Here is a 23,557-nt window from a genome sequence, read left to right as displayed (position 1 = left end):
TTCTTGGGAGATGGATCATAAAATACATGGATCCTTATCATTTGGTATCTAGAGCCTAGTACCCACTAGGTGTTTGATCTATTGTTGCTTTGGGTTGGGTTATTTTTCCTTTTATTCTTTGTTTTGCTCTGTTTTTGTTGGGATGATCGGATTAATCAATTGTGCTTAGATTAAGCTGAAATTTGGTGTGTATGATCGTATGATCTATGTTATGTGTCCTAGATACCTGCAAAATTTCATCAAAAAATTCCTTTGTTTGCCTAGTTAACTGTGGAGATTAACATCATTGCCCTGTTTTGGCATAGTTGGGGAAAACCATACAAAACCTATCCAATTATCAAATCTGACTATATATGGCTATTTCCCCCTTGATCTAGACTTGTTTGTGAATCTATCCACCAAAATTAATCCAAATTTAGCGCGGGGATCAATACCAAAAAAATTCATAAAGATCAGCCAGATTTCAGCAAAAAGCTTAATCCCATGTCTTGTGTTCTTTAGTGTGTGTGTTTGCTCTAGGCTTAGTTTTCCTTGCTTTCATATGTTTAATCATCATTACTTTGGTATTTACTACTTGGTGTCCATATGTTCTTGAGGTGTATATCTTGATTGAGTTGTCCGGGCGCCAACGAGTGGGAATTGGATCGAGAGTGTGTGATACTAGCCCCACTATATTCTAAACCTACTGAGTGACGTTGGTGAGTGACTTGGGGGGTGTTGGGATACTACATTGGGGTAAGTTAGCTTCTTAAATCTCTCTTTCTTAATTTTACTAATCTCTAAGACTAGTCCCTAGTCTTTGTTTTTGTGTTTGTAGGAAACTTTGATGCCTCTTATGACTCAATCCAACAAAATGAGGGACATCCACAAGGAGGAAGTCGAGAAGGGCGCGGACTCAAGTAGTTCCAAACCCGGAGGGTGAGAGATCATGTTAACCATAAGGGGTTTGAGAGGCCAATTGAAGAAGAAGTCCCATATAGAGCTCAATTGAGGCCTACCTACCCATATGGTGGTGTTGACACAAACTAAAGAGGTAACTCATCAAGTCATTTTACTACATCCTCTTCTTTCCATTTCTCACATAAGCCGCTTGATGTATATGGAAATGTCTCCTCTTCGATGAGCTTAAACCAATTTAGTAGAGAAAAAGAACGAGAGAGAGAGAAAAGGCTTGAGAGTGAAAGTGAGTCTAAAAAGCCAAGAGAGCGTGAAAAAAGACAAGAGTGTGAGGTGCAAAAGTCAAGAGAGAGTGGTGGGGGTGAGAGAAAAGAAAAATATCAAATGAGAGAAAAACCACAAGCAAAAGTGAATAAAGGGTGCTTGTTAGATTCTAAGGCCAACCTTGGGTGGACACCAAATGACCCTTTACCTCTTGCCCTTGGTGAGGAAAATAAGCCCTTGCCCACTAATACTTCTTCTATGTCTTTTTGTGTTGATGAATTTGTAGGAAATTTAATTGAAGGCATGGAAGTGAAGCATCAAATTGCACATGGCTTGGAAACTATGCACCCGAAGAAGGAGCAAGCGGAACAAGGGCAAGTGGATGAACTCCTTGCCCAAGGTTCAAGTGCACTATCCGTGTCTCCTTGTGATGCTCCCTTGCATATGATTACACTAGAGAAGTCCCTATGTGTTGATAGATTTATTATTGATGACTTGTGTAAAAAGTGGTCTCACGAGCTTAAATCTTTGAATGCTAAATCTATCTTTGCTTCATATGTTGATCCTTTTTCGATAAATCCAAGCATTGATAGACATGAAATTTCTCTTGTGAAATCTAGCTTGAATGTTAGAGTGACTTCTTCTCATGCTAAGATGCCTAATCTTTCTTTTGTTAGCAATTTTGAGCTTCATGAGTATGTGGATGAGAATAGTAGGACCAAGAGGAGTAAAATGGATAATGACTTTAGAACTTGGTGTTTGCTATGTTTTCATTGCAAGGTGGTTAAACCCTTCAATGAGATTGGAGTGTTCTATGGCCGTTTTGTGAAGGATTTTTCCACTCATATGTCTCTTGAGGATGATGTTGTGATTAATGGCATAAAATTGCATCGTTCTCATGTTTGTGGTATTGTTTTAAAATTGCTAGAGCAATTGTGTGGGGCTAATTTGGAAACATTTCTCATGATACTTGATGTAGTTTTTTACAAGTGTCATATGCATGGTGTTGTGTCTTGTCTCCATGTCGTGCATGAAGGTTTATGGACACATTGCTCCCTTATGTTTGATAATCTCTTGAAATTGATGCGGCAATGTGATGAAATCCATATTGATGAACTTTGTTTGTTGAATGATAATCCTTCTTGCAAACTTGATGTGTGTTGTGATGAACCACCTCTATATTTTGACCAAGAGTTTGTCAATTTGTGGAAGAGAACTTCTTATTTGAGCAAGAGTGGTGTGTTAATGATTGAAAATGATTGTTCGTTGCATGAGCGTGAGAATAAAATTTTTGTGCTTAGACCTCTCTTGATAACTATCCATTTTGAACCATATGAGGACTCTTTCTTGTATATGCCTAGTATTGATGAGAATGGCAAATATCTTTTGTCAAGATGTTCAATAATTTGGGCATCATTTGTATGGAAATGATCGAGCCAAATAGAAACAAGGTGCTTGGGGCATGTGTGTTTTGGCATGTTGATTGCTTTTATTGCATGTCCATCAAACCATTCAATGGAGTTGGGATGTTTTATGGTCTATTTGTGAAGAACTTTATATCTAATGACTTTGTTTGGGACTACATTGTGAAGGAATGTCTATGTTTATTTGCACCCACATCTTGTACCTATATTGTGAGATTGTTTGAGTTTTGGTATGAAGGGTATCTTGATGAGTTTGTCTTGATTCCTTATGGGTGTCCTTTGGACATGAAAGGATTCATTAATTTTTGTTCTCATATTTATTGTGACTTGGCCTTGAGCTTGAGGAAACATGAATTTGGAGGTCCATACAACGTCTTTGGTGTAGTATTGTCTCTGAGAGCCGTTAGTGGTCTTAATCCTTTTCATCATACTTTGATATTTGATTTGCTCTTTTTCCATTTCATAGGTGTGCGGAATCCGGATTTGAGGGAAAATCCTTTCCAAGAAGGGGAGAATGATATGACCATGAGTGCTAGACATCAAGTGTCTTCACCTCGACGTGAGCCATGGATTGATTGGGGTCCAAGGAAGAGAGTGAAGACGTTCCAAGGATTCAATAAATCTAGAGGGTCTCCCGACGATGCGAGGAATAGAGAAGGCTCAGATTTGAGGATAAACCCTTTCCAAGAAGGGGAGGATGATACGATCATGGAAGCCGTGCGTCAAGGATTTCAACTATAGTTGGATTCAACTAGAAACCTTCCTATCTATATGATATCCGAAAGCTATGAAACTACCACCATCGTCTTCGTCTTGGAAACAGCTTCGCGTGGGTATCTTGCACATCTCAATCGGAGTCCGAATGAGGGAGTTATGGTGGTTTTACAGAAGTCGCGCAGAACTGGCGAGGGAGTCCAGAGTGAACACCCGGGCGGGTGTTTTGCACCCTGCAATTCACCCGACCGGGTGAATCACCCGAGACTTAGTTTTTGAGGGCCTTTTTCCACATTTTGGGCCCTTAGTATAAATACCTTTTGTTGTCATTTTTCATTCAATATAAGATTGTGATTAAGATATCTCCTTTGTGAGTTTTTCCTCTTTGAGGAATGTATCCAATTCCTTCCTTGAAGGTTGTCTGTCTCAATTTCATAGATTGATTCAAGTAGATGTATGCATCAATGGAGTGTATCCATTGAGTAGTGGAGCCAAGGGGTGATAGAGCTAATGAAAGTTTCCTAGGGTTGTCACCATCCTTTTGGTTAAGGTCCTATGGTTGTAGCTCTCTTATCTCATCTTTATACACATGCTTTTCATTCCTAATCTACCATCCTTCTTGTTTAGCTTCAATTTTTGTTGGTTGGATCTTTTATTATCTTTTGTTTTGTGTTGAGAAATTGAAAATAGCATCACAAAAATAGTTATATCAAACATCATCAATGGGTAATTTCTTGGGAGATGGATCATAAAATACATGGGTCCTTATCATCTAGGTAATTTAGAAATAGTTTCTTATATTTAGTGAATGTCTTGTTTTCCAGTTTACATGCATGATATCTGTTCTGCCTAGATCTAGCTGTTAGCGTAGCAGATTTCACTCAAGTTAGTTTAATTTCCTCAACCCAAAAATGCGTGGCAGCAGCCAACCCAAAAATAGTCCCGAATCCTTGAGCATGCTTTATTACGCATTCATCTCTGTGGGATCGATCCCTACTTCCCTGTGCTAATTTTAGTATAAGTGGTTGAGGGTTTTTGAAGCGATATTCTGTGTGTCCGACGACCGAGATCTTCCAACGATCCGTGAGTTCCTAGACCTTATGATCTAGTGGATTCGCTGGACCTAGGAGACTTGTTATTCCTTTCTGTGCACACAGTACTTAGCAAAAATAAGCGAGCTTCATCTATCATCTACTAAGACTCAAATACTATCTGGAAAAACAATTGGGTTTTGTAAACTTTTGAAAAACTAAAAAACAATAAGAGCATAGATCAACTAAAAGCAGATAAATCAAGAGGAAGACAATAGAGATAAGGGAATCCCAGGGATGTGTGTTCACAGTTATGGTTATACAAAATTCCAACTACAATACCCTAGCACAGTTTATACTTTGAAAGGACGAGTCACCTATCTTATACTCATGCGATACAAATGTTGATTACAAGATTAGGGTTGTCAATCCTAACACGTAACTCCAAAAAGCTCCTAAGACCCTTGAAAAGTCCCCACTCTCAATTAACAGTGCCGTTTTAAGGGAAGCTAACTGTAGTGTCTATTAAGTGGATCTAACTCGCTAGAACTCTGTCACAGTTATGAAGCAAGTTATATTAAATCATACACGATTGTGTCACTCAATCATGCAGCATCAAAACTACTTAGGGAAGAAACAAAGTAAAAACAAAACGGATATTAAATAGAAAAAGGAATTTGTATAACCAAAGTCGTTACTAACACATCCCTAGAATCCTATGAGTTTAGTTACACATAATTGAATAAGCTAAAAACATAGATTGAAGGGAAGACAATTTGAACATAAAACTAAAGCAAATAAAACCCGTAGGTTGAATCCTTGTCGTTCTTGATGTTCTTGAAATCCTTCTCCAACTCCTTGCACCAATGAAGTACTCTAGGTCACGGATCTCTATGAAGTATTTTGCAAGTAGAAGTTCTTTCTTTTTGATCAAGCTTGAGGCCTTATTTATAGGGAAAAGCCATGCCTTGTTGTAGAAGGAAAAAAATCTCCAAAATATGGTAAAACTGGGCGCAAATCTAGGGCTTCTCGGATTCGCCGCCTTTCTCCGCGCGGGCCGTCGCATGGCAATTCCGCAGCATTCGGCCCTTGGGCCGGCGGTCGCCGGACGAGACTTCTCTTCCAAGCACATTTTTTGGCTGCATTGATTTTCCGCCCGGGCGCCACGCGATACGCCCACTACATCCGCGGTCGCCGGCCGCCGTCTGACTCCATATTTCCGAACTTGGCGTTTTGGCTCCCTTTTTCGGCTCATTTGTGCACATTTCTCACAAAACACGTCAAAATACCAAAATAGACAAATTATGCAAATAATGGACGTGTAGAGTGACTTTGACATAAAAAATGGACCAAATAATGGCCTTAAAACAGTGCAAAATCCGAGCGTATCGAGACCCCCGTTCGCCTAGCGGCAAACTATAACGGATTCAAGGCATACTAACATTTTTTAATGTATTTTTTTAATAAATTAGTGAGGAGTAGAGTGGGGCGGTGGCTCGTGTGTGGAAGCCCGAATTTTTTTTTATTATGTAATTTTTTTGATTTTTAGTTAATGTACTTTTTTTATTTAAATAAAATTAACGAATTTTTCCCGTATACGTGTCATAAATTTAATTTCGTATTTTGTGTTTAATTTCGTAAATATAGTATTTTTTGAATTATTTTTATTGCGGCTGGCCTAAATCGATGTGGCAGATGGATTTTTAGTGTTGGCTGACGTGGCAGGGAGAGAGAGTTACTGACCTATGGCTGACCTATTTGCATTGGAGATGCTCTTACGTTACCGTACACAATGTATAATATTGTATAATTTATTTTTTATTAAAAAAAAATGACTTAAAAGATATTCCAAAAATGAATGCCGGCATGTCGTCAGTTTGAGCTCCCCCTAATCGTCAATTTGAGTTCCCTAATAAACATGTTTATGTAGGTTACAAATCATTATCGGCGATGATCCGTAGAGCTTTTCCCCAAATTATAATTGACTGACGCTTCGAAAATGCGTCTGCCTGTCCGGCGGAACCCTATTCCCGATGAGAGCTTCCTGGCAATGCTAAACAGCGTTGCGAGGGGTAGTCAGAGCTGGTCCCTCGCTCTCGACAACCCCTCCATTTCCACGCGTCTCACCGCCCGCCACATCGAGTCCTTCATCCTCCGGAATCTCCACGACTCCAGGTTAGCTCTCCGCTTCTTCAATTTCCTCGGCCTTCACAAGAATTTCCGCCACTCTACGGCCTCGTTTTGCCTCCTCGTTCATTCCTTAGTCCACTCGAAACTTTACTGGCCGGCGACCTCGCTTTTGCACACCCTCCTGCAGAGGGATGACTCTCCGGCTTTCGTGTTTCGCAATTTCTTCGATTCTTATAAAAGATCCGATTTTTCTTCGCCCTACGGATTTGATTTATTGCTGCAAAGTTATGTTCAGAGTAGAAGGGTTCTGGATTCGGTTGTTGTTCTCAGATTGATGAAGGAATGCGGTTTGCTTCCGGAGGTGAGGACAATTAGCGCGGTGTTGAATGGATTAATAAGAGTGAGGAGATTTGAGATGGTGCTTGCCTTGTTTGATGAAATGCTTGTGGATTCAGGGTTTGTTGCTGATGTGTATGTCTATGCTGCTGTGATTAGGAGTTTGTGTGAGTTGAGGGATTATGATAGAGCCAAGGAAATGATCGGTTTGATTGAGGGGAATGGAGTGAAGTTGAATGTGGTTATTTACAATGTGTTGATTCACGGGCTGTGTAAGGGTGGGAGAGTCTTGGAGGCTGTTGAGATTAAGTATTCGTTGAGGTTTAAAGGCATGAGAGCCGATGTTGTAACATATTGTACGTTGGTACTGGGGGTGTGTAGAGTGGATGAGTTTGGGTTGGCAAGAGAGTTGGTGGATGAGATGGTAGAGTGTGGGATTGTTCCTAGTGTGGAAGCTTTGTCTAGTGTTATTGATGGAATGAGGAGAAAAGGGGAAATTGGCGATGCTTATGATTTGATTGATAAGGTGGAGAAACTTGGGAAAATGCCTAATTTATATGTTTGCAATGCTATGGTTCACTCATTGTGTAATAACGAAAAGTTAGAGAAAGCAAAGTTGCTTGTTATGAAGATGGAGGAGAAGGGTTTGATCATAAATGAAGTGAGTTATAACATTTTGATCAACTCATTATGTAAAAGTGGGAAACTGGATGAAGCTGCCAATTTTCTTGGTAAAATGCTCAGTGCAGGGATAAAGCCAACAGTTTACACTTATAACATGTTAATTAGTGGGCAGTGCAAGTTGGGGAAATTGGAAGCAGCTAAAAAACTTTTTCTTGAGATGAATGAAATAGGATTGAGTCACACTGTTGTAACATACACTTCTTTGATTCATGGTTACTGTAAGAAAGGAGATTTGGACAAGGCATTCCGTTTATATCATGAGATGACTGGGAAAGACATTTCACCTAATGTGCATACGTTCACTGCACTGATCTATGGTCTTTGTAATGCAAATATGATGGATGAAGCATATAAAATGTTCAGCGAAATGTCGGAAATGAATGTTGCTCCAAATGAGGTAACATACAATGTTCTGATAGAAGCAAATTGTAAAGTAGGCAACATAGCAAAAGCTTTCAAGCTGTTCGATGAGATGGTGAAGAAGGATCTTACACCAGACTCATTTACGTACAGGCCTCTGATCTATGGGCTTTGTTCCACAGGTAGAGTATCTGAAGCAAAAGAATTTATGGATCGCCTAAATGATTTGAACGAGTTTTGTTATTCTGAACTGATGCATGCATATTGCAAGGAGGGACGACTGGAGGACGCACAACGTGCTCGTGATGAGATGGAGGAAAGAGGTATTAACATGGATCTTGTATGCTATGCTATAATTATTCAAGGGATTCTTGATCAGAAAGACTCAACATTAGTGATTAAAAGTTTGAAGGAAATTCATGACCGTGGACTAAGGCCTGATGATTTTATCTATACTAGTTTCATCGACAAGTATGGAAAAACTGGTGATCTTGCAATGGCTATGGCTCATTGGGATCTTATGATTAGTGAAGGCTTTGGCCCAAATGTTGTGACATACACTGCAATGATTAATAGCCTTTGTAAGGGAGGATTGGTGAGGAAAGCAGAGGTTCTGTTTAAGGAAATGTTGGTTAGCGGTATATTTCCAAATGAGATCACACACGGATGCTTTCTTGATCATCTTACCAGAGAAGGGAATATGGAGGAGGCTAAACGGCTACATAAGGCTATGCTCAAAGGTTTCCATGGTAGCACAGTGAGTTACAATATGCTCATTCGAGGTTTCTGCAAGTTGGGCCGAATTCAGGAAGCTTCACAGACCCTAACTGAAATGTCAGCTAATGGTATTTCTCCAGATTGTATTAGCTACTCAACTATCGCACATGAGTATTGTAGGAGAGGTAATTTGCAAGCAGCCTTCAGTTTATGGGAATCAATGTTAAACAATGAGATTGAGCCTGATGCAGTTGCTTATAACTTGCTAATACATTCATGCTGTGTTGCTGGAGAGTTTAGTAAGGCTTTTGAGTTTCATAATAGTATGGTGAAAAGAGGTCTGAAGCTGACTCGGGCAACATATGCATGTCTCATGCAACAGACGCGCGTTCAAGAATCGCCATTTGAGCCGCAGGCGGGACAATCTGTTGTGGATTGATCTCATGACAGAGGTAAATTTAATTGTACAACACAGAACGTCAGAAGAAACAAGGTGAAGTCATGTTTAAAAATTTCTTCTTATTGGTTTTATAGTTGATATCTTTTAACCAATATAATCTCCTGTTAATTACATAAAAATAAGCTTTTGAATTTTTGAATTATTTTAATTATTATATTTTGTGTCAAATGCTAGCAATAAAAAATAATATATCATCAAATATTATGTGCAATGCTAACAATAAATAATAAAATCAAATCCTATCATATAAATTAGTGATCAATTTTTTTTTTAAAAAAAATTCTCCACAATAGCAGCAATGATGATTTTTTAAATTGATGTGAAAAATTGAATACATGGAAAAATAAAGCCGTGAATATGTGTGTATTTAGACTATATGTATTAGGGGTAGTGATAAAATGCAAATTTATATATTGTACAAATTCAAAACTCCGCAACACAGCTTTAACACAGTTTCAATATAATATCAACAGTGTAAAATTTCAAAATTTTAATGTCAACTCAATATCAACACAGCATCAATCATTGACTACCGTTAAATTATGTTCACATTTTCCTGCTGATGCTTTTTTGTGATCTGTTGACATTTTTCAATGGTCCAGATCATAGTTTTGAGTTTGTACAATATTTAGAGTTTTCATTTGATCACATTCCATATGTATTATAAATGGAATATGCAAATTTTCCATATTTTGCATGGCCACCATGTATGCTTATAGTAATCTAGTTGGAGGTGAGGCTAATGTATATGTCTATTTGTTAAAATATTATTGGGAGGACATACCACATCATATTTCTATGTGGTATTCCTTGATCACTGAATATTTTCTCACTCTGTTGTGGACAATACGCAGCAAAATCCTCACAAAACGCAATCTTTTTTCAATTTAGAAATTGCTAGTATTATGTACTCCCTCCGTCCACAATTGGAGTCACTCTTACTATGGGCACGAGTTTTAAGAAATATAACCTCTCCTCGCTTCTCCTCAACTACCAAAACATGCTAACAACTTTTAATTCCCCGTCGTCCCCATCTCTCTCTTCTACAATTCCCTCCTCCGCACCTCTTCTTCGTCCCCTTCTCCCCACATCCACGTTCTCTATGGATCATGTCGTCAGAGAGCTCCGCACCGACTTTCCCTATTGAACCGAGACCTAGACGTCGATCATTTCCTCGTCTTGCCTGCCTGCCGGAATTGACTATTCATCCGACCGGAATATTCTCGAGCTCAAGAAGAATTTCGTCCAATTTTTTATTTTTCACATCGTCTCCAGCTAATATTTCGTCCCGCACAAGGACATCGATTCCCTTGTCGCTGCCTCCTTCCGGCGGATCACCGCTCGATTTTAGGCTACTTGCGATGGGACGGGAAGGAGCTGAATTTGGTCATCGTGTTGAAATTGGATTTTGATTTTGTAATAGAGAAGATGATGAAGAAGATTGAGCATAATTAAACTTTAATTGTGTGCCTTTATTAGGGCTGGGGAAAAATACCGAAAAAATGATATATCGCTCGTATCGTATTGAAAAATATCGAAAAATTATCGAATTTTCGATATATCATAATTTTGGATACGATACGATATCGTATCGTTAATTTTCGATACGATAACGATATGAATTTCCTTATATCGCAATATATCGTTTTATATCGAAAATACGATATATATCGAAAATTTTCGATATATCGATATTTTAGATACATATCGATATTTTATTTTCGATATATATCGATATTTAGCGATATATCGAATTTCGGTACGATATATCGAAATATTGATACGATAATGATATGAAATTTTTTTATATCGAAAGTTCGATATATCGAAATTTGATATATCGAAACTTTCGATACGATAACGATATGAAATTCTTTCATATCGATATTTTCGATACGATACACGATACAACGTTTTCGATACGATATATCGTATCGACCCACCCCTAGCCTTTATGAAGAATAATTATCACAATTTTGTTGTAATGATAATAGCAGTAGTAATATTCAGTAATTAATCACAAGTTATCAAATTTATTTAATAAACCAATAATATAGTTAATTTAATTAAAATTTATATATTTAAGATCCATAAAAGAAATTAAATACATTAGGGTATTTTTATCCTTATAATTTTTATCTACAGAAACTACCTTGTTAATCAAACAACATCATAAAAATACTATCTAACACTATCTCATTTTCAGCCCGAAAATACAGTCTTAAGATAATCATCTTATTAAGTACTATTTCCTAACACGACAATCAAACGAGCCCTAATTCTATGAAGGTTGTGGGGTGAGGAATTTTGGAATGGAAGATAATGGCATTATTAGAGCATCCACAATAGCGGCTAGCCGATTCACGTCGCTAGCCGGCCGGCTAGCCGAACTATTGGAATCGGCCAGCCGCGAATCGGCGAAAAAATTGGCGTGGGCTAGCCGATTTGAGGGCACTGGCCGCCATTGTAGCGTGCCGATCGGCCAGCGATCGGCCAACGCCCAATTTTTGTTTTATTTTTTTAAATTTTTTTGAAAACCTATATATACGCAATTTTAGTTTTATTTTCATTTGCACCACTTGTCTTAACGAGTTTTTTCTCTCTCTAAATTTTTGTACAAGAGCAATATCGAGCGATGGATAACTACAACGAGTCCAGTCCGGCGACGAGCGGATATCAGACTTTCACGGTACCCGTGGAATCTGGATGGGGCCAGATGGGCGGGCAGATGGGCCTAGGGTTTAACGTCCCTTGGCAACAGTTGATGGGGATGATGGCGGGAGCTTAGGAAGGGATGTAGGGGGGAACCGGGGGGGATTCCGGGCGGGGTGCAGGCCAGCGGCGGACAGGCAACGCCGGGGTGGGGAGGTATGCCCCAGATGTAGCAGCAGATGATGCCGGTATGGCGGGGGGGGATGCAGCCCGGTATGCATCCCTGGATGCGGGGGTCACCGGGGGGACACGATCTATCGTCCCTCTCTTGATTTTTTGACGGCATCATCTCACACGTCGACCCAGTGGAGACGCAGTTCACCGGCGATGACCTTTTGTCATTGCATGAGATGGAGATCGATCTCGGGGAGCCGGACACTCCCGTTCTAGCGGGTCGGGCCGCGCCGAAGAAGAAAGACCAAGGGGAAGGGCAAGGTGGTCGGCGAGTCGTCGCAGCCCGCTGTTCACGACACCCCCACGCGGAGGAAGTGGACGGAGGATGAGTACGCCGGCGTGGCCAAGGCGTGGTTGTCGGTTTGCGACGATCCGCCGGTTTTTCGGCGTGGTTGTCGGTTTGCGACGATCCGCTGGTTGCGAACAACCGGCGGGTCGTCAACATGTGGGCGAAGATTAGAGCAGCCTACATGGAGGAAGCTGCGCCCGCACGGAAAGGACTACAGCCGGGGAGGAGTGCCGGAAGGGGTGGGAACGCATCGGGGCCGCGGTCGGCCGATTTTCGGGGTTGTACGCCAACGCCCTCCGCATGCGACTCAGTGGGCGAATGAGGAGGACGTCCGGAGGATAGCGGAGAGTCGGTTCCCCTTGCCGGGGAAGTATAAGGAGTTCACCTTGCTGGGAATGCTATGTAGAAGTTTCGGGCGGGGGTGCGACGCTGGGTGGCCGAAGAAGTAGAGGCTGAACTATTCCGGCGACTACAGCGGCAGCAGCCGCGGATCCCACGACCTCCCCCGAGATGCTGAGGAGTTTCCGTCCCCTCCATCCTTTACTCGTCGCCCTCGCGCGGTTGGCCAAAAGCGGGCGCAACGGGCGAGCGAGGGGAGGATCCCCCCTATCACCCCAGGAGGTCATCTCGGCACCCCCCACGTGCGTACACCTTATTCCAAGAGTGGAAGGCCGCAACTGACCCCACAAAGAAGAGGTTTCTCCACTCGATGCTCGAGAACATGCAGGTAGATTTGGATGCCACGAGGGCTCTGGTGGGCGGTTCAGACGCGGGCTCAGATATCCCGGGCGGCGGCGGCGACGACGAGGAGTAGAGAGTGGCGGGGCTCGTGTGTGGAAGCCCGTTTTTTTTTAAAAATCATGTATTTTTTTTTATCTATGTACCTATTTTTTTAATGAAATGAATGAATTTTCCCGTATATGTCTCGTAAATTTAATTCTGTAATTTAATCGTAAATTTAATTCCGTAAATGTAGTTGTTTTTGAATTATTTTTATTATGGTTGGCCTGAGGCTAGTCTATTTAAGTAAAATATTGATGTGGCAGGTGAATTTTTAGTGTTAATAACGTGGCAGAGAAAGAAAGTGGCTGGCTTATGGCTGACATATTCTTGGTGTACCGTGGATATTCAATTTTAGATCTTTAACTGGCAAACACCAAAACCGAATTAATTAGTAGTATGTGGAAAGTAATAAATAATGCTAAAACAAGTGAAAAAAAAGAAAGGAGACGTGTTCCAGTAAAATAGCAATAGTAAGTAAAACAAACACAGAGGTTGAGAGTTGAGAGAGTGATGGAGCGACGCCGGCGGTCAAGCTCAAATTCAATGCTGGTGCCATACGCCCACCGCCAGCTAGAGGTGGTTCCACGCGGCTGGGACGTGGTGGAGGTGCCACGCGCTGACGGCAGCCGCTCCGACAGGGTTCATCCCCAATTTCACCATCCATTCATTCATTCATTCATTCTCTCTCTTAACAATTCTGCTTTTTGTTGACATGCAGTACTACTATGAGCCTGGCTCTGGAAGAAAATTCCGCTCTGTTAGAGAAGTTGATCGATATTTGAGCGGAGAACCTAACCACTCCTTCAGATCCAACACTAGGATGCGGACGCGGATGCGGATGCGGATGCTCCTGCCTTCGCACAGGGTTACTTTATTATTTTTCCCCAATTTTATTTCCTACCTTTCATGATTTCTTTCCTTTAATGCTATAATAATTCAATTGCAGAGTGGTAGACGATATCGAAAGATGATTGTTTCTGGTGGAAAGGTACTAAATAGGAAACTTAGAAACGATGAATCAAGTTCTAGATTCAGAATGTAGCTCTTTCTGAGTTGTTTTATTAGTTTTGTTTCACTCTAAACCCTAATGCCTCTGGCCTAGTTAATACTTTTGCCTAGATGTATGGCATTGTCTACTTATTTATATGATGCATTGCAGGTGAAATTGAAATAAAGACGATTTTATTTGTGATTCTATACCTATGTGCTGTATACTATATAATTTCTAGTTTTGGTGAAAATGCTGTTACAGTTGTTGAGAGTGGATAATGAAGGAAGCAAGAATTATTTGGCTGTAGTACGGGAAGCCCCCGGTATTCTTCCTGATGGTTGGGTTGTGGAGGAGGTGCCTCGTAAATATATGAACTGGCCTGACAAGGTAATGTCATGCTTATGACCAACAATGTTTTTTCCTTTTTATCTGTTTCCCTCCTCAGATTTGAAATCCTATGGCATGCAGATAATAATTTTACCTCGTAAACATGTATCGTTTCTTAGGTCTTAGCTAACAGAGCAACTTCCAATGGAAATAACAATTTCATTGGGAGGGTATTTATGTGTGTTAGGTATTTGTCTTTGATCCAGTAACATGTACGTGCTTGTAGCATTGGGACTGATGTCTTATGCATTTGGTTTAGCCTAACTTTATTTGTGCATCTGTGTATCATTTCCTTGAGTATTCGTGCATCTGTCTTTTCATTCTTGTTCTTAGTGGATTGGAAATCGGAAATGACACTTTGTCACACAGTATTACTATGAACCTGAGACTGGTGTGAAGTTTCGGTCCCTGATTGCTGTTGAGGCGCACTTGGCAGAATTGGACGAAGATGCCCCATTATCCAAGACATTAGAAGGGATTATGGAAAATAGACCTATTGCACAGGCTTTCAGATTGGAAAATCACAAGGTAAGCTCAATTCATAGTTTTGAGATGATAGGACATATTTTTCCAGAGTCGAACTTATCTAATTATTACTTGTATTTTCCTTCATAGACCTATACTCGAAGGAAGAAAGATACCACTCAAGCGAAATCACAAGTCTCATCTTTCGTCGAGCCACCAATAAAAGTGACTTGGGTTCTTGCCAGTGCACAAGGGGATTCATGGAACCCTTTAATCTCCGAGGCCTTGGTCCCCGATGCTGTTAAGAACCAATGGACAGCCAGATTCATGCTTTTCATGAAGGACGGAACCCCCAGTTATTAGAACTTCCAAGCGTATAGGTATTTACTCCTCCACTCAGATACTTTCTAATCCAATTAAAAGATTAATCAGTGCCTTTAACATTTTCTACCAGTGTAAAACCAAGAAAAAGTGGAATTATAGGTAGTGCAGTTATGAAAATACTTGCTTAATACCGCTATAGAACAGACACGATGACTTTAAAAGAATAAAATTCTTGCTGAAAGGGCTTGTTTTCAGATGATCCAATCTGTCTAGCTAACTTAATTCTGGGTCTTGATTGTGCAGTTGAAGATTAGCTAAACCAAGCTGGCTGTCAAGAATTAACAGATGTTAGGACACTGGTTCATCGGTTCGGAACAATGATCAGCTATTTCCTATTTTCAATCAGTTCTGATTGTTGCTCATAGCAATATATAACAAGCATAAAGATTGTAGTATTCGCAAAACAATCTTGACTTTAAAATTTTGTAGTTATTCAAAAAATACTAGTCTTGTGGACTGGCTGGTGTACCCAGTATTCAACAGGTTTATAAAAAAATCTATTAATATCTAAAGATTCTAAACTGTGCAAGATTTTGCTTCATTAATGCTATATAGCTATCTACCAGAAAAATACATGGATAGTCTGTCCCTCTAAATTGATCCTGCCTTGTCGACAGATTCACAGATCTGCTGCCTGTATCCTTCATCATGGGCAAGCAACGACGACAAATCGTCGTTGATGTCCTCTTCCATGTCTATAACGATGTTGTGGAGAATGCAGCATACTAGGATAAATCGAGGCAGCTTATGCCGGTCTGGTCTCCACATTTCACCGTGAATCATCTTCCACACCCCCTTCAACCTCGCCAACGCCCTTTCAGCAACAGCTTGGGTCGCTAGGAGCCTCTTATTGAAATCTGCTTCAACTTTCGAGAGTTCTTTCCCTTGATTTGAGACTTCTTCCTTCCCTTGATATGGAGTCACAAGTCAAGGTAGCAATGGGAACCCAAAATTACCAACTATGTACTCCGTTAACTCTGTTTCTTCTGACAAATGGGTCGTCTTCCCGTTCAGCTTCTCCCCTTTCTGGCTTTGTTTAAAGAAACTCGAGCTCTGGAGCACAGAGGAGTCGGTCATCTTCCCCAGCCACCCGGTGACTATGTTACGGAACCTCAGATCAGGGTCAACAATTGCTTGCAGGATCATGCTGTGGTTCTGCTTGTGATCAAGCCAGGTGTCGGCTTCCTGATCAGATGAGGTCAACAACATGGTTATATGAGTAGTGTCGATAGCGCCACAGCAATTCGGAAGGCCTCGGATTTTCTCAAACTTGTGTTTTATCTGTGTCATTTCTGATTCTGTTGAAGGCCACTGGAGGTGGCAAAGACCCTTTTCTTCGATGGCCTCCACAAAGTGCCACGTCATGTCACTTGCGAATGATTCACCAATTGAAACCAACGAGTTGCCAGACCCAAGCCTTACTAGTGCTAAGGCTACCTGATCGTTTAACATCATTGGCTTACCATTTGTGAATGCAAAATGTGTCTTAGCCATCATATTCTCTTTTACTAGGGAACATATATAGTCGAAAGTTTTTCTCGACACCTTGAAAGTAGATCTGAAGATGTCTAATATCTGTGAAGACGACGGACTACCTGCAGATTGACGCAGAAACATCAATCTTAGAAGATATAATTCTCATGGATCTTCAACATAAGAAAATTGCAATTAAATTTACCAGCAGTTGTATTTGACAAAACATCCCACCACTCTGTGCAGATGAACGAGTTTTCTTCAGCTTTCTTCTCCAATTTCCTCGCACCGGCCCAATCAGAGCAAATTGAACCAAAGCCTCACTAAGGTCAAAACAAAAGAGCTAGTTACTTGTTATAGTTCACATACAAGTGAATGTTATCTCCAAATGATATATATATATATATATATAGTTCTGATCTATGAAGACCATATTTAAATACAGAAATGCAGAACACAGTCATACGTAAGGCATATTTAGGTCATAGTTAGTTTATTTTTAGGTCATGCTAACAAAGCATGACCTAAAATGATCTTAACATGACATAAACCCAAATCTTATAATATGACCTAAAACTACTTAATTATGACCTTCCGTGTTTTGGGTTAATTATTGACCATTAGATCATCTAATCCTAGGGCCAAGATTTGGGCTGCATTTCTGGATTTAAACACATACTTGTTTTGATCATCTCCATATATATATATATATATATATATAAATTGTGAATGTGCTTGCATGCATAAGTGATCAGCTATAGAAGTCAATAGATGTACATTTGGCTTTATTAGCATCTAACAACTCAAACTACCTTAGGAAAGCTATGACAAAAGACACTCACTCACCACATATGCTATAGGGAGAGAGAGATATGCTTAATACACAACTACAAGAAACAATATCACTGATAACAATAATTGAATTAACAACTAACAAATTCAGTTACCTTGGCATGCTATGATCGTGAGATAAACTTATATCCCTCCTGTCTTATTAAAAATGAAACATTTTCTAAAAGAGAAACAACACCCTCTTCTACTTTTTCTTCTCTCTTACTTTAGTCTCTTTTCATTAACTTATAAAACAATAATATATAAAATCACATGCCGAAAAGTAAATGTTTTATATTTATTGGTACAGAGGGAATAGTAGAATGCATGAATGTACTAACCAAAAATACCAGTTTCAAACTCAAAATTTGAGTTACAGACAAGTACACAATTTGCTTCATCTAGAAAATTTGACGACACGCAAGTATGCAAGTCACCTACTTCCACTAAGAATTACTCCTTCCGTCCCAGCTAAGATGGCACGTTCCTTATTTTCACGTGTTTTAAAAAAATGATAATAAATAGTTTTATATTTAGTAGTATTATTTTAAATTATAAAATTATATATATTCAACTCAAATCTTTAATGCATCTCATACAGAAACACCTCCATATAAGATTCTCTAAATAACTTAAACAAGTATTTAGTCATAAAATAAGTAAAAATATCAATAAATTTATGTCAAAATAAGAATTTTATTGTTTCATCAGAATAAATACTTTGGATGTGATTATAAATTAGTATGGTGTACTTATATTTTTATATCATACTCCCTCTACCCCATCTTATTCGCACTTTTCTAATTCGACTCATCCCAAACTATTTACACTATTTCTATTTTAAGTAATAATAATGGTATTTAATTAATATAATTGAGTTAATTAAGTGTTCTCTTACTTAGATATCTCAGTACACTTAAAATACTAATTTAATTACGATAAAAGATCAACCCCAAATTTACAATCTAAAATAGAAAAGACGAGTAATATGAGATGGATGAAGTATTAAGTTGATTCTCTCACTAGTTGAAAAATCAATGTACTCAAAATTTGATAATGCGGATATGAATGATATTGATTGGACGCTACTTTTTAGAGCGAGTGAAAAATATGGCATTTTATTTTTTTCCCTCAAATTTATTTGTGAAATTGTTCCGTTATCATATTTGACAACGGTGCAAAAATAACCATTTTGCCATCTTTTTATAAGACGAGAAACCCTTATTAAATATTAGAATATAGAGTATTTAATTTATGATTTTATTTTAAAATTTTAATTCATTTTTTATTAAATATTTTATTTTATCTTGTGCAGATTTTAAAATATAAAGAAGAGTGAAATGATATAAATTAATAAAAAATGAGTCAATCAAATATATTAACTATTTAGTATTTATATGAAAAATGGGACGGACGCAAGTGGGTGAATTAATTTACAACGCACCAGGGAATGGAATGGAATGGGGAACTGAAATGACATTCCTATTTTCATTATATTCCTTTGCTTGTTAAATATTTTTGTTAGGAATCACCATTCCTTTTAGCTAAGGAATGACCATTCCATTCAATTCCTTTTCCTTTCTTCTTATTTTAAAATTTAACAAAATTTTATAAATATTATTTTATATTATATTTAAATTTAATATCATCAAAATTTTATAATAAAATTAAAATTTAAAATTTTTAATAATTGAAAATTCCACACACGCTTCACACATTTCACACACTACACACACTTCATAAATTTCACATACTTTACACACTCCACACATTTCACACACTACACGCACTTCACACACTACACGCATTTCACATACTACACACATTTCATATACTACACACATTTCACACACTACACACACTTCACACATTACAAACAGTTCACACACTACACATTTCACACACCACACACACTACACACATTTCATACACTACACACACTACACACACTACACACATTTCACACACTACATACACTTCACACACTACAAACAGTTCATACACTACAAACAGTTCATACACTACACACATTTCACATACTACACACACTACACACATTTCATGCAGTTCACACAATGCACACACCACACATTTCACACCGTTCACACACTTCACACACTACACACATTTCGTACACTACACACATTACACAAATTCAAAAATAGGATGCTTGAAATGTGTTAAATGTGAGTAGTGTTTGTAGTGTGTGAATTGTGTGAAATGTGTGTAGTGTGTGAAGTGTGTGTATTATGTTGTGAAATGTGAAATGTGTGTAGTGTGTGAAGTGTGTGTATTATGTTGTGAAATGTGAAATGTGTGTAGTGTGTGTGAAATGTGTGTATTGTGTAGTGTGTAGTGTGTGTAGTGTGTGAAATGTGTGTAGTGTGTAAAGTGTGTGAAGTGCGCGTAGTGTGTGAAGTGCATGTAGTGTGTGAAATGTGTCTAGTGCCTTTTTTTTTGGTAGAATCAACATATTAATTATTCATATTTTATTCCATTCCATTTCTATATTAATTTGTAGATATCTAAATCAATCAAGGAATAACAATTTCATTCCTTTTGCATTCCTTGTGCTTACCAAACACAAGAATGGTCATTCCATTCCCACCTTCATTCCATTCCCATCTCCATTCCATTCTCTCCCCATTCCATTCCATCATACCAAGTAGGACCGCATTGTATATTGCATGAATTTTATATCATTAAATAATACACTATTTATTTATTTTTTCAGCCAATTATATCAAATTCATAAGTTCCTAGTTTATGTTCATTTAGCATCAGGTCCAAAAGCAATTGTCATTCGATTCCCACCTACATTTATTCTCATCTCCATTCCATTCCCTCCTAATTCCATTCCACCAACCAAATGTCCTTCTTGGTATGCTGGAATGGAATGACATTCCTAACTCCTTTCCATTCCTTTGATTGGTATTTTCTTCCTTAGGAATTACCATTCCATTTGGAATCAGCATTCCATTCCACATGGGAATAACCATTCTTTCATTTTAGCTACAGAATAGTCATTCCATTCGATTTTTCTCTTTTGTTTTTATTTTAGATTTTAATTATAAAACATAGTAGTATTATATTATATCTAAAATTTTAGAATTTTTAATTATTAATAAATATCCACACTACACACCTTGCACATCCAGTACACACGCTATACACACACATTGCACAAACCACACATACTACTCAATTTCATTCAATTTGTACTCTTTATATTAACCAAGCACAAGAATGAAATGGAATCCCCATTCCATTCCATCACTTGTTGGTATGATGGAATGGAATGAGGATGAGAATGGAATGGAATGAAGATGAGAATTCCCATCCTCATTCCATTCCATCACTTGTTGGTATGATGGAATGGAATGAGGAGGGAATGGAATGGAATGAAATCCCCATTCCATTCTTGTACTTGATGAATGCAAGGAATACAAATGAAATGAAATTGCTATTGCTTGATTGATTCTATTCCTATGCCTGGTAACACAAATAATATATGAATGAAATGGAATGAAATATGAATATTTAATATGTTGATTCAACCAAAAATTTATATTCAAAAATAATTTTGCCAAATATTTTGGATTATATTATTTTGTACTATACACGTAAATGAGTGTTTGCATATGTGGTGTATGTATGTGTTGATGTGTGAATATATGTTGAACATGTGTGTATATTTGGTGGTGTGTGTGCTTATGTGCTTGTGTGTGTGTTTGTGTGTGTTAGTGTGGTGGTGTGTGTGTATATGTAGTGGTGTGTGTGTACATGTGGTTTTTTTAGGGGGGGGGGGGTTGACCCAGTAAAGAGAGAAAGAGATAAGAGAGATGATAAAATAGAGATAGTGTTTTATCGTTTTAGAAAACGTTTCATTTTTAATTGAACAATAAAAAAGGAAAAAGTTTCATTTTTAATGGGACATAGGGAATATATATTAGTACTATAAAATTTATATTCAGTAGAGCCCCTACTAGAATTCTTTTTTGCGTCTGAACCCGGGGGGGTTTGAGTGTTGTGTGTGTATATGTGGTGTGTGTACGCGTAGTGGGGTGTCTGTGTGTGTGTATAAATGTGTGGTGGGGTATATTAGTACTATAAAATTTATATTCAGTGGAGCCCCTACTGAATTTTTTTTTTTGCGTCCGCCCCGGGGGAGGGGGTGGGGGTTTGGGTGTTGTGCGTGTATATGTGGTGTGTCTACGTATAGTGGGGTGTGTGTGTGTGTACATGTGTGGTGGGGTGTGTGTGTCTATGTGGTGTTGTGTGTCTATGTGGTGTTGTGTGTGTGCATGTGTGGTGGTGTGTGTACGTGTATGTGTTGTTGTGTGTGTGGGGGGAGGGGAGGGGCGTGTGATGCACTTTTTATTAGCACTAAATAAACCTGCAAGTATACAGATTATATATAGTATAGCTAAAGGTTAGTACCGGATATCGAACACGGGGAAGGCAAACACAAAGTGTCTATCCTCTACTAATACTCAATTACTATCTGGAAAAACGAAAAGATTGTGGAAAACTTTTGAAAACTAAAAACAATAAAAGCATAGAACAACTAAGAGCAATTAAAACACGGAGAAATACGATAGAGATAAGGGAATCCCAGGGATGTGCGTTCACAGTTATGGTTATACAAAATTCCAACTACAATACCCTAGCACAGTTTATACTTTGGAAGGACGAGTCACCTAGCTTATGCTCATGCGATACAAACGTTGATTACAAAGTTAGGGTTGTCAATCCTAACACGTAACTCCAAAAAGCTCCTAAGACCCTTGAAAAGTCCTCACTCTCAATTAACAGAGCCGTTTTAAGGGAAGCTAACTGTAGCGTCTACTAAGTGGATCTAACTCGCTAGAACTCTGTCACAGTTATGAAACAAGTTATATTAAATCATACACGATTGTGTCACTCAATCATGCAGCATCAAAACTACTTAGGGAAGAAACAAAGTAAAAACAAAACGGATATTAAATAGAAAAAGGAATTTGTATAACCAAAGTCGATACTAACACATCCCTAGAATCCTATGAGTTTAGTTATACATAATTGAATAAGCTAAAAACATAGATTGAAGTGAAGAAAAATTGAACATAAAATTAAAGCAAATAAAACCCGTAGGTTGAATCCTTGTCGTTCTTGATGTTCTTGAAATCCTTCTCCAACTCCTTGCACAAGTGAAGTACTCTATGCTCTTGATCTCTATGAAGTATTTTGCAATTAGAAGCTCTCTCTTTTGGATGAAGCTTGATGTCTTATTTATAGGGGAAAGCCAATCCTTGTTGTAGAAGGAAAAGATCTCCAAAATATGGTAAATGGGCGCAAATCTAGGGCTTCTCGGATTCGCCGCCTTTCTCGGCGGGGCTCGCCGCACCTGTGGCCGGCGGTCGCCGCATTTGACTCCAGAGAGTCTGTTCCCTCGGCGGCGGACCGCCGCATGACTTTCGGCGGTCGCCGGACGAGACTTCTCTTCCAAGCGTATTTTTCGAGGCGGACCGCTACATTTATCTGCCCGCCAGGCGCGGTCGCCGCACACATCCGCGGCGGTCGCCGGTCGCCGTCTGACTCAAGATTTCCAGATTCTGCGTTTTGGCTCCCTTTTTCGGCTCAATTATGCACGTTTCTCACAAAACACATCAAAATACCAAAATAGACAAAATATGCAAATAATGGACGTGTAGAGTGACTTTGACATAAAAAACGGACCAAATAATGGCCTTAAAATAGTGCAAAATCCGAGCGTATCAACTTCCCTAAACTTACATTTTTGTTTGTCCTCGAACAAAACAATAAAGACACAAGAATAGACGCACGGAATGCACAAGGCATAGACGTCATAATTGCCTCAAAAGATGAAAGAATAGATTAAACATGTATTAACGCAATCGAATCAATCAAGGCTTATTAGTGCACTTTCATTACTAACTTGTGGAACACCTTGAATTCAAGCCCTCACATGTGGCAAACTTCCAAAGATGGGATGTGTTCTCTCATTCTCAAAGTGTATAAAGATAATGTGTATATAAGCACTCAAATCAT

At 38.8% G+C, this 23,557-nt stretch overlaps 2 protein-coding genes and 1 pseudogene across 3 annotated transcripts; 2 read left to right on the top strand and 1 right to left on the bottom strand.

Moving 5' to 3' along the window:
• The first annotated feature begins 6,230 nt into the window (after window positions 1-6,230).
• On the top strand, window positions 6,231-9,136 carry LOC125217549 (putative pentatricopeptide repeat-containing protein At5g59900). 2 transcript variants are annotated; one of them, XM_048119067.1, is made up of 2 exons: window positions 6,231-7,877; window positions 8,112-9,136. In XM_048119067.1, the coding sequence occupies exons 1-2, from the start codon at window positions 6,330-6,332 to the stop codon at window positions 8,994-8,996; spliced, it is 2,433 nt and encodes an 810-aa protein (XP_047975024.1). In that variant the 5' UTR covers window positions 6,231-6,329; the 3' UTR covers window positions 8,997-9,136. The 2 variants fall into 2 exon arrangements, with proteins under 2 accessions (XP_047975024.1, XP_047975023.1); XM_048119066.1 differs by having other exon boundaries at window positions 6,231-9,136.
• Window positions 9,137-13,418: 4,282 nt separating this feature from the next.
• Window positions 13,419-15,714, top strand: LOC125219119 (methyl-CpG-binding domain-containing protein 7-like). Its single transcript, XM_048120997.1, has 7 exons — window positions 13,419-13,614; window positions 13,694-13,840; window positions 13,922-13,963; window positions 14,228-14,353; window positions 14,723-14,881; window positions 14,969-15,198; window positions 15,446-15,714. The coding sequence occupies exons 1-6, from the start codon at window positions 13,486-13,488 to the stop codon at window positions 15,179-15,181; spliced, it is 816 nt and encodes a 271-aa protein (XP_047976954.1). The 5' UTR covers window positions 13,419-13,485; the 3' UTR covers window positions 15,182-15,198; window positions 15,446-15,714.
• Window positions 15,715-15,757: 43 nt separating this feature from the next.
• LOC125221093 lies at window positions 15,758-20,505 on the bottom strand (annotated as a pseudogene).
• Window positions 20,506-23,557: the final 3,052 nt, after the last annotated feature.

This window comes from Salvia hispanica, chromosome 4, assembly GCF_023119035.1.
Source record: "Salvia hispanica cultivar TCC Black 2014 chromosome 4, UniMelb_Shisp_WGS_1.0, whole genome shotgun sequence".
Classification (NCBI taxonomy): domain Eukaryota; kingdom Viridiplantae; phylum Streptophyta; class Magnoliopsida; order Lamiales; family Lamiaceae; genus Salvia; species Salvia hispanica.
The sequence above is the reverse complement of the archived record's forward strand: the minus strand, read 5'-3'. Positions and strand labels throughout refer to the sequence as shown.

What these genes read in the sequence shown, in the direction of transcription:
- LOC125217549 (XM_048119066.1), top strand. Translation starts at nt 6,330, where the DNA reads ATGCGTCTGCCTGTCCGGCGGAACCCTATTCCCGATGAGAGCTTCCTG.
- LOC125219119 (XM_048120997.1), top strand. Translation starts at nt 13,486, where the DNA reads ATGGAGCGACGCCGGCGGTCAAGCTCAAATTCAATGCTGGTGCCATAC. An exon ending in TGATTGTTTCTGGTGGAAAG is followed by an intron (nt 13,964 to 14,227) that starts GTACTAAATAGG and finishes ATGCTGTTACAG; the next exon opens with TTGTTGAGAGTGGATAATGA. An exon ending in TCAGATTGGAAAATCACAAG is followed by an intron (nt 14,882 to 14,968) that starts GTAAGCTCAATT and finishes TTTCCTTCATAG; the next exon opens with ACCTATACTCGAAGGAAGAA.